This window comes from Ochotona curzoniae, unplaced genomic scaffold (genome assembly GCF_017591425.1).
Source record: "Ochotona curzoniae isolate NIBS_2020 unplaced genomic scaffold, NIBS_Ocur_1.0 contig_4877, whole genome shotgun sequence".
NCBI classification, from domain to species: domain Eukaryota; kingdom Metazoa; phylum Chordata; class Mammalia; order Lagomorpha; family Ochotonidae; genus Ochotona; species Ochotona curzoniae.
In genome coordinates, this window is record NW_024466409.1 from 361,942 (window position 1) to 372,528 (window position 10,587).

At 55.5% G+C, this 10,587-nt stretch overlaps 1 protein-coding gene across 1 annotated transcript in view; it reads left to right on the plus strand.

The window, feature by feature from the left end:
* KCNC1 (potassium voltage-gated channel subfamily C member 1) overlaps positions 1-8,712 on the plus strand; it is a 40,654-nt gene extending 31,942 nt beyond the window's left edge. Inside the window, exons 3-4 of the mRNA XM_040988458.1 lie at positions 5,432-5,620; positions 7,532-8,712. Coding sequence (XP_040844392.1) covers positions 5,432-5,620; positions 7,532-7,596 — 254 coding nt within the window. The 3' untranslated portion in view covers positions 7,597-8,712. The remainder of the gene's footprint in view (positions 1-5,431; positions 5,621-7,531) is intronic.
* Positions 8,713-10,587: the final 1,875 nt, after the last annotated feature.

Sequence of the window (10,587 nt, forward strand, 5' to 3'; positions counted from 1 at the left end):
AGCAGATGCCCCAGAGAAGAAGGGCAGTGCTGAGCTGAGCACGAGCACAGGGGAGTGGGAGGTTGACCCTAAAGACCCCATAGCACTGAGTCCGCCATGGGCATCCTGTGCCTGGGATCTGGTTGGTGCGGCTCCAAGCAAGGACGCTTGTCCCAGGCTGGAGTGGCTTCCCCTGGCTTACTTCCCTGCAGACGCGCTCTCTGACCCACCACCCCGCCTCATCCTGCCATGGTCCTCTGTTGATGGCTGTGCCAACCAGCACAGTGGCCTGAGGCCCTCCTTTCTGTCCCCTTCATCTTAACCCTCTTCCCCTCCTTGTCCTGGATTCCTGGAGGCACCTGAGAAGAATGTGGACTGATACACCAGGCTGGACTGGGCTGGGCTGGGCAGGGGGCTTAGAAGCTGAAGCAGTGTATCTGGGGGAGGGCCAGGTTGCAGCTCAGCAAGGTGGGCCATGTGTGCTACCTCTGCATTGGGAGTTAGCTGAGCCACAGTCAGATCCAGGCCTTGGCTGGCTGCATAGGAACCCCAGTGGGAAACATTCAGCCAGATGGGCCTCCCCATGGTCCCTGCAATGCACCCACCCCATCACTGGACCCCTAAGGATCAATGTCCCAAGTAGGGTGCTGCAGGCCAGCCCAGCAAGGACACTCTGTTCACTGTAGGCTGGCAACTTCCTCTGTACTCCAAGCAAAGACAGTGCCCACCCATTCACTAGGAGGGACACACACACATGTTCAAGAGTCATTCAGACATGCTCACTAGCTTGTACTGGGGACACAGGTGACAGCAGCCATGCAAAGCCCTTGCACTCCCCTGGGCTCCTCTGCAGTCCCGTTGTCCCAACCCCAGGTTTCAAGGACCCAAAAAGCACTGCCTTGGTTGGTCTTTATAACCTAGCAACCCCAGGGGTCCAGAGTGCTCTGTCTTCCTCCCTGCTCCCTTCCTGTGCATTTGATTCATCTGGGGATGTTGGTGCTGTCCCAGAGCCCAAACCTGCCCCTGCTCATCTGGACCGCCCCCCTCCACCACCCCACTGCTAGTCAGAGCCCCACCCCTCACAAACCCCTCCTGCCTCCACCTACTGGCCTGAGACCTTCATCTTCTACCACTGGAAGGACATGTGGCCTATAGGGGGCATCCTACCACATCTGTGCACCACTGGGTTCCTTCCTCATCCATGCTCTCCATGTAGCTCTGTCCTTGCTACTCATGGGATTGAAGGAGAGTTTGTGAGAGGGTGAAGGGTAGGCCATGGTAAGGCAGGCAAGCGGGAGGGTGGAGACCGGAGTACAGGAAATGTTGGGAGATGCCGAGCCCATGGGCCCCTTACATGCTCACTTGCACCCCGTGAGCAGCCCAGCAGTCTCACCTGAGTCTGAGGTTCTCTAATTCCACGTACCCAGCCCAGAGTGGGGTCAAGTACACTCCTCTGAGCCCTGAAGACATCCCAGCCCCACAGTGTCCTCCAGGCCAGGAAATCGGGCTGAGGCAAGAGCCTGCAGCTCTCACCAATAGCATTCTCCCTCACCCCAGCTTGGGTCACTCCAAAGTATCAGTCTGTGTGTCTGTGCCAAGGGTGGCTGTTCTCTGGGCCCTAGCTGCTGTGTCCTGAGTGTTTGGAGGTCCTGTCTGAGGGGAAGGGTTGGTCCTCACCCTGCTGCTGGGTGACACTGGGGGATGCATGGGGCTCATGGCACAGGAGGAGCCGCCTGGTTCCTGGAAGAGCCTCCCTCCCCCACGCCTCTGTGGGCACCCAGAGTTGCCCCGTCCTGCCATGTCCATTCACGTGTGTGTTGTCCATCTCTGCTCCTGTGCTGTGGGTCAATCCTTTGTGGTGCAGAAGGGCTCCTTGTAGGAGAGCAGGAGGTGGCAGGTGGGGTGGGGTGGGGGAAGGCTGCAGGCACCCAGGGCAGCCTGAGATGCCAATAGAAATTGCTTGCTTGGCAGGCCCCCGGGGAGTGACCACTGTGGTCTCAGGGCTGGAAGTGGCCGTGGGGGTGGGTGGGCTGCTCTCCTCTGGGACATGGGGTTGTGTACGGGGCTGAAAGGTTGTCAGGAACCAGCTGTGGCACTGGCAGCTGGGATCACGAGAGGGGTCTCTCTTGCCTTTTGGGCAGGCAGAGGGGCAGAGATAGCAGAAATAAGCGGTGACTTAGAGGGGCCAAACATGGTTGTTCCTTTCTGTGTTGTTCACATTTCCACTTTCTCTCTCTCCACTAATCATGTTTCTCTCTCTCTCTCTCCTGTTTTGTTGCATGACTTGTGCCAGTTCTTGTGATTTTGTCTGTCCCAGATTGTCCCCATTAAACCTGGGACATTTTATTCTGAGTCCCCAGCTGGGCATATCCCTCGAGATTTAACCCAAGAAAATGCCCATCCACTCCCCTCTCACCCCAGTCCAGCCCTGCGTGTGCCCCAGGGCGCCCGCTGCTGGTGTCAACAAGTAAGTACGTGATTGGTGGTGCCTGGAGATGGGGCAGTCGCCAGCCACCTGCTGGCCGAGGGCCTGGCCGTATGGGGTCTCCTTGCTCCAAAGTTTAAAAAAAAAATGACTCCCCCTGCTCCTCGCGGACACTCATCTCAATCATTTCAAAGCCTGGAAATCATCTCTGAGCCGCTGCCTATGCTGCCATTTCACCATTGCAGGCCTGGGGAGTCTGGTGGGGGCCCGGGGGCCTGGGCCAGGTGAGGCAGGGCCCCCAGGATTCTAGAAAGCAGGGGGAATCGGAGGTTCCTAGCTGTCATCTCATCTACAGGTGGAGGCGGAGCCAGAGGGGACAAGGTGGGAGTGTCTCCCCTGCCCTTAGCATGTGTGCCTCAGACACAGATGATTGGCCTTCTTTGGTTTGTGTCTCTTGCAGTTGTCCTGGATTCTGAGAGCGTCCCAAACCACAGATAAACCAAGAGCCTGAGGATGCCGGGCTTATTCCTAAAGCAAGACTTAAACACCCCCACCCAATCACAGCCCCTCTGCAAAGATAGAAGCAGGTCCCTGGAGTGTCCTGGGAATACTCTCCAGGGAGGGCGGGGTGCCTAGCCTTCATTCCCATCCCCACATTTCCCCCCAGGCCCCGCCAGAGATCCTTGATGGAGACTCCTTGTTCTCTGCCTCCAGAGAGTATCAGTGCAGAACCTGGGGACCCTGAAAAGTTGGTTGTGGGACCCAGGAGACCCAAGAGTATGGAGTGGTGGTGGGCAGAGTACTCAGAGCCCGAGGAGGAGGAGGTCTCAGGCTGCACTATCCCCGTGGAGGCAGAAGCAAGAGACTGAGTGATCACCAAGGCGGTAGACCCCAGCCTTGACACAGGAACAAGTGCTTACCCATCTCCTAGATGGCCGCGGTTTGGGAAAGGTCGGTTACACAGAGTGCTGCAGGTCCCTACTCCCACTTCTTCTCTCCCTCCATCCTGGTCCCCTCCTCTCTCCCCAGCACCCTCCCCCTTCAGCCCAAAACCCTCTGGGAAGGAAGACAGGGACCGAGCAGAGTGGGAGGCAGGTCTGGGCCTATCTGGGGGCACATGTGTGTGTGCCCGCAGACATGCCCTTTGGTGCTAGGCAGCCTAGAGACCCCAGTCATGTGGTATCCCAGTTACCTTGGTAACTGGCCATTCTGGTTGAGAACAGCTCGGGGAGCGAAGCCCCTGGGATTTGTCAAGAAATGCACTGTACGTGAAATGCTTTGCCACCTTGTATGAGAGACTTTTTTTTTAAGTTCCAAAATTATGATGGGATTTTTTGATTTGCTTTATGAATAAACCTGATTGGTCCATTTCTCTTTTGACTGACTGCCTCTTTGTAGTGACATGATGTGTACACGGGTGGTGATCCCACCCCCATGCACGCCAAGTGTGTGCACGTGGGAAAGGACCACTTCTGCGTGTAGTTACATGATGTGAACAGTATCACGGGCGAGTGTCACACTGGGTGGAAACTGTCCCCAGCCCTTTCCCCTCTCTCAAAAGTTGTCAGAGAGCCTCCCTTGGTCATGACCATGTTGGCTTCTTCTTGCCCTCGAGGCTGTCGCCCTTGGTGCACTATTGGAGTTGGAGCCACCTGGGCAAGAAAGGGTCTGCTTGGAGGGCCGAGAATGGGGAAGGATTCAGTTTCTAAGGGTGATGGGGTAAGGGACGTAGACCAGTATTCTGGCTCCCGGAACTGGGAGGGACAGGGCTCCTTGCTCTGGCCGCACTTTGCCCCCAAGCCTTCTCCTGGTTCCTTCTCAGGCTACCACAGAGGACGAGACCTGAATCTCCCCCAGCCCCAGTCCATCAGCTGCTGTTGTCTTCCACATCTCCATTTGCTCTGCTTTGCCGGGGACACTGACGAGAGGAGACAGAGGAACGGGAGTCCCTCCCCCATCCATGTCCCGCCGTCACAGCATCATGCATACATCCCTATTGTGCCTGTGCAAGCTGCCCAAGCCTGCTGGGGCATCCCGGGGGAGGGGAGGCACTGATTGGATTTGTGTGGGGAGCAGAACAGACTGAGCAGCATGGGTCTGTGTGGGCCACAGAGCAGATGTACTGGGCAGATGGGGGTCTGTATGGGGACAGAGATGGCCATGTGGCCTAGTGTTTACAAATGGGTGGGACATCAGAGCCAAAGACTGGCTCCCTGTGGGGAGAAAGTAGACTGTATGAACAGGTCTAGTCTATGTAGGGGACAGAATGTGAAAGTGACCATAGAGGGTCCCTGTGGGACAGGGTAGTCTCAGTGAGCAGGTGGTCTGAATAGGGGACAGCGCAATAGAGACAGAGTACACTCACAGAGCAGGCCTGGTCTGTGCAAGGGGCGGAGCATCAGGGTAGCTAGAGAGCAAGAGACGGCAGGGGCAGGCTGAGTGATCAGAGAGTGTATGGGGGAAGAGGCCAGGGACAGGATGAACCCAGAGATTGGTTGGGTTCCAAATGGCAGTGGAGTAGAGTTGGTTGGGTGTTTGAATGGGGTTAGGGAAACTTGTTCAACTGCTGCAGATGGATGCGAGGTGACCAGGCTCTGGTGGGCAGCAGAGGGGCCTGCAGAGGCCACCTCTCTGTACTGGAGTGTTCTGCGTGTCTGTCTGTCTTCTCCCCAGCTCTGTGTTTGGCCTCTCCCTTTGACTGCATCCACACCATCCTGTGTCATCTGCCCTGCTGGAAGCCCCAGGCCCAGCCTAGGGCACACACCTGCTGGGCCCGTCACCACCTCATCTTTTTGCAAACTTTGAGCAAGCCCAGGAGTGCCCTGCCCCCAGCACAGTGGGCAGCCTCTAGGCTGCCCAGATGAGCTGGGCTCCCTCTGCCAAGCCCCGATTCCTCCTCTGTCCTCGGGAGGGCTCCCCTCTGCTGAAACCCACCCCCCCCACCTCTGGCCTATCCCCTTCCTCCCCCTCCCCCCCATAACTAAATGGTTTTCAGTGTCTCAATAGCTTCTGCTTATATGTTTGAAGATTCCAAACTGAATGGGGAGGTGGCGAAGGCCGCGCTGGCGAACGAAGACTGCCCCCACATAGACCAGGCTCTCACTCCCGATGAGGGCCTGCCCTTTACGCGCTCAGGCACCCGCGAGAGATACGGACCCTGCTTCCTCTTATCAACCGGGGAGTACGCGTGCCCACCTGGTGGAGGAATGAGAAAGGGTATGTAGAGGAAGCCGGAGCACTGCGCAACAGCTGGGCCCGCATCGCGCTCCTGCAAATGGGTGGGCAGGGTGGCGGGGGAGGGGCATGGATGGGCAGGCAGGCCTGCTGAGGGGGGCAAGGATGGAGGGAGTCCCCCAGGGTCAGCCCCTGGCAGGCTGGGTCCCTCTCCCCCTTTGGGACGTCAGGCTGGCACACAGAACTGATGGGCTGGTATTGAGCTAAGGGGAAGAGAGCGAGGGGCTTGGCACAGGCTGGCTGATTTCCTGCTATGGCCCTACAGCAGAGGAAGACAAGCTGGGGTGGCGGGGAGCCCTGACTCCCCCTGGCTGCTCCCACAGGTGGCAGGGCAGGTCCAGGAAGCATAGTGATTGCTCATCTCCTTTGGTGAAGGAGGCCGGAGGGGTGAGCCTGGTCTGCCCAGGGCCCTGCAAGCTGAATTGGCCAAGGTCCTCATTCTGTAAGAGGCCAGTGGGAGGGGGGCTCAAAGACACAGACGACTTGAGGCAAAGCCATCAGCCTTGCAGAGGAAAAGTGGGTGCCAGTCAGAACACTGGTAGTGGCAGCTGGGGAATTTGCCAAGAGAAGGTGGTTAGACAGGGCTGTATGTAGCCCTTTCCACCTCTGGTGCCCACTTGGCCCCTTCCCTGGGTGTGATCACTTTCCCTTTATGGTTGGCGAGGACTGAGATCAGTGGCTCCCATCTCTGCTCAAGGGCTCCTTAGAGTCAGAACTTGACACTTGTAGGAGAGTTGGAGCATGGACAGGGGGAGGGCTTGCAGTGGGGCCCAGAACAGCCTTGCTCAAGACCCCAGGCACTGTCCTGGGCCGGGAAGGCAGAGCACGCCTTCTTGGTGAACAGAGTGGCTGGGCAGCTTGTGCATGTCTTGGAGCGCCTCACATAGATGCATGCTGACCTGGGTGAGCAGGCTGGGTCAGGGGTTTTGAGCTATAGTTGGTGTAGCCAGTGGCCATTCACAACTGCTCCAGTGTTGAAATGGTTAAGCCATTCAGAAAGAAAACAGGGAATCCACAATCAAAGACAAACCCAGAAGAGGAAAGGCAGGCTTCACAGAGATGAGAGAAAATGCTTAGCTGTGCCCACCTGATCTAGGCAGGTCCCTGGTTCTCAACCCTGCCTGGAGGTCCCTTGGACCAGTGCAGTGAGCCACTCCCCTTCTGGTGCTGCATGACAGCTGGCAACCTTGGGGGAGGGCCTGTCCACAGCCCCTCCCAGGGATGGGCCTGATGCTGCCCTTTGTGGCTGGCTTTTCCCAGGGGGAGGCTCCTGAATGCTCAGGAACAGGGGCAGCTCTGGGGAGGAAGCAGGAAGCAGGACTATTTTGTTGGCCAGCCCTACCCAGGAAGTCTTGTAGGCTGCCTGGCTTCTTGGGAAAATTGCATTAAAGGATGCAGCCCCAAACAGCAAGCAGGGAAGTCTTTTTACTTTGCTTCCAGAAGCCCAGAGAACATGGGACAGAAGCAGCCACATCTCCTGGGGGTGGCTAGGGAACTCAGTGGCCACACGGTGCATGGGTGACACCCACACCCCAGTGTCACAGGGATTGGGTGCCAGAGTCTTTAGGAGGTTCCCCGGGGAAAGCACCCCACCCACTCCCATGGGGCTGAGTGCTTTCCTCGGCCATTCCGGAGCCCTGAGTCTTGCAAGTGCTTGAGTTCCTGTGCAGAGTAGGAGGAGAGTCAGGGACTCAACCTGTTCCCCCAGGGGGAGAGGAAGAGGCTGCTAGGCTGGCTCACTGCATGGGAAACCAAGCCAGTTGGAGAAGAATCTGCCTGCCTCTGCATGCGGCTGTTCTGTCCTTCCTCCTTCTTCCTTAAAAACTAAGAACCCAGCGGGACGGGAAAGCCAAGAAGAGAAGCTCAAGTGTTAATTGTATTCTTTACATACAGATCTTTGCAAAGAAAGCCCTGTCATTGCTAAGTATATGCCGACAGAGGCTGTGAGAGTGACTTGACCAGGCGGCTTGGCCCAGGACACTGGTGGCTATTAAGCATCTGGGTGGACCTGCAGCCCCTCCTCACCCTCGGACAGAGTAAATTCACGCCATGCAGGTTTGCCGGACGAGTCCGAGTGGCCCAGGCATTGTACTAGGACGGACGTAGCTTTTTCTACGGCCAAATGGTAACTGACCGTAGAGGATTTCTTTTCCTTCTTATCACTTGATTTATTTATTTTTAACATTTTCTTTTATTTGGGGAGGGGGAGGCGGAGGGGTTCCTTAGCATGACTTGCATGAAGTTCAACAGAAACCCAGCAAACCAAACCCACCAACCCTCCCAACCCCCTGCAACTGTATGATCACCTTAAGCAACAACAATAACGGAAAGGTGGAAAGTCCTCAAGTTTCTTTCAAAACTCTTTACTTTAACACACATTGTTGGAGCCAAACTGTTAACTGTGTTCCGTAGAATCCTGTACGTTTCTGAGGGCGGGGGCGAGGGAGGAGGGCCAGGGAGTGGGGCGGACTGCTTCTCTTTTTGTACTCACGCTGGAGAGCCAAGGTTCCAGAAAGGGCAGTTGGTCAGTCATCGGTCACATTGACCTCACCTTCATAGCTCATCTCTCCCGCGGAAACCGAGAACTTTGCTCCAAGTAGAATTGTGGAAGCCCGCACTGCCGCCTCCCTCCCTCTCTGGCATGCTTGTGATCCAGCGGATGTCTCCCCAAGACCCCTGACAGCGGCTAGCCTAGGTTGAGTCTCTCCTCTTCCCGGTGTGTAGATGCAATGTGACAGTTTCATAACAAATTGTTCATAGGAAATCATCACCACTGTGTGGATTTTCCAAGTGTTACTTTCATACCAGGCTGTAGAGCACCAACAGATCAGGACCACGGGAGGAGCGGCCTCCTCCAGCTTTAACTAAGGCACAACCTGGCACTGTATGCAACTTAGTACTTCAGAGTAAAAACCTGCATGCCCAATGTTATGGAAAGCGATTCTAGCATGAAATAAATTTTGCATCATGGTTTCTGTATAGTCTAAAGCAGATTTGTTTTCCTGAAGCAATTGGAGGTTTGCAGAGACACACTTCTGCATCTCGAATAAATATAGTATTTTCCCAACTGAAACAGAGGACAGTAGCTTGGCTTTGGTCTGATTCTAAAATTAGTGGGGGTGGCGGGGAGAAGGATGGTATTTTTGAAAAACACATGCTGGAGTAGAGAAGCGAAATGCAACATCTCGAGCTTTCACTGCAGCTCACAACGTTTCCTGGAAAGAGCAGTGACGCTTCAGCTCTACACCCTCCCCCTGCCTGGGCCTTGCCCCTCTCCCCATAATAAAAAGCTGACTTTTGAGATGAAGCACGGACTTGGGTTTTTATTGCCTCCAGGCAGTGTCACAGTTCCACTCTGGGCCTTGGGCTGCTGGGGCTGGGCTGGGCCTGGGTTCCTAGCTCTTTGGTTTCAAGGCCCCAACTTCAGGGCCTCGCAGTCTTTACACGGGGTGGAGTGGGGAAGCCAGATCCCCAGGAAGCAGTCACCCCCTCCAAGTTGGCTGCACAGGGTGGCCCCTCAGTCTGCAAATCCAGCTCGGTGTGAGGAGATGGGGCGCTCTGAGAAGGGACAAGGCATAGGGACCTGACCTAACACTAACACATCCTCTAGAGGCTGTCTGATAGGGAAATTGCTCTGTAACTCATGCCCAGGCTCCCAGCTACCTGTGCAGGCCACGGCCACCATCTTCCTAGGGTGGCTGGTGAGACTGAAGGGGCTGAAGGCAGGCATATACCTGTCGTGTGCCTCACTCAGCGGTACCTTTGCTGGGACCACTTCACTGAACACCCCTCTTCCATCCTGGGAGGGAAGAACCCTTTTCCAGCTGGGATGACTCCTTTGGTTTTGTTGCGGGGTAGGGTAGAGCCCTACACATTGGAGACTCCAGGAATGCTGGGTGCAAAGAGCCCCTTAAAGGTCATGTCAGTCAACCTCTTGGTGTTTTACAGATGAGATCTCGAGAGGGCAGTGATCTGTATAGGACCACCAAAAAAAATGGGGGTCTGTCCTGTCCTGGCCTCCATTCCACAGTCAGATGGGTGGTGGAGAGGTCAGGGTAGATGCCAAAATCCCGTTTGTTTCACTCCCTCTAAGCATCTGACCCCAGCTTTTGGTGAAGTTAGTGGAGCCTCTGCCCAGGGGTTGTATGGCTGACCAGGTGCGAGCCAAGCAGCTCAGTTGCAGCAGGGTGGGTGATGTTGGCTCTACCTAGGGTGCCACCTGCAAAAAAGTACCACTGGTAGATTCCAAGTGGGACTCAAATCAAATCCATGTGGAGTATGGGTTTCCAAAGGACACAGCAGTGACAAGACACTCTGCACATGCAGAGTGTGTCAACGTGTTGTATAAGGACAGTTCGCGATGACTAAGTAATCCCCTCTTAGGGGTGAGAGGACATAGCTCAGAGAGGTGGCCCAAAGCCACAATGCCACAGAATGAGCAAGCCAAGATTCTACCTAAGTGATCTGACTTCAGAGTGGAGGTTGGGTTGTCCCAAGCTAGCTGAGGACTTCCTCAGACTGGCCTTAGAGGTGGAATCCATAGGAACACCAGAGCTGCTGGCCCCAAATCCCAGAATCCTCAGGATCTGGCTTCCTGCTCTTTCCTCCAGCACCATGGGAGTGACAGAATGGACCACAGCCCATCCCACTTCACACAGCTAGTCACTCTTTGGCTTAAACACCTTGGTTGCTAAGACGTTTAAGCTCCTTCACTTGTCTTGCAAGGCCCATCAGCCACATTAATCTCTCCTCTGCTTATACCCAACCCCTTGTGTTCTCCAGTCACTCTGAAATTCTGAACTTGGAGCAGCCACACATATGTGCATTACAACTGGGAGCATCCTCTCTTCAACACCAGCAACCACTTTCCCACTGTGAGCACTAACTCCGGGTTTCAGTTGATTACTAAGTTACTTCACAGGGAGGTGCTGGATGCCAGGTGCTGGATG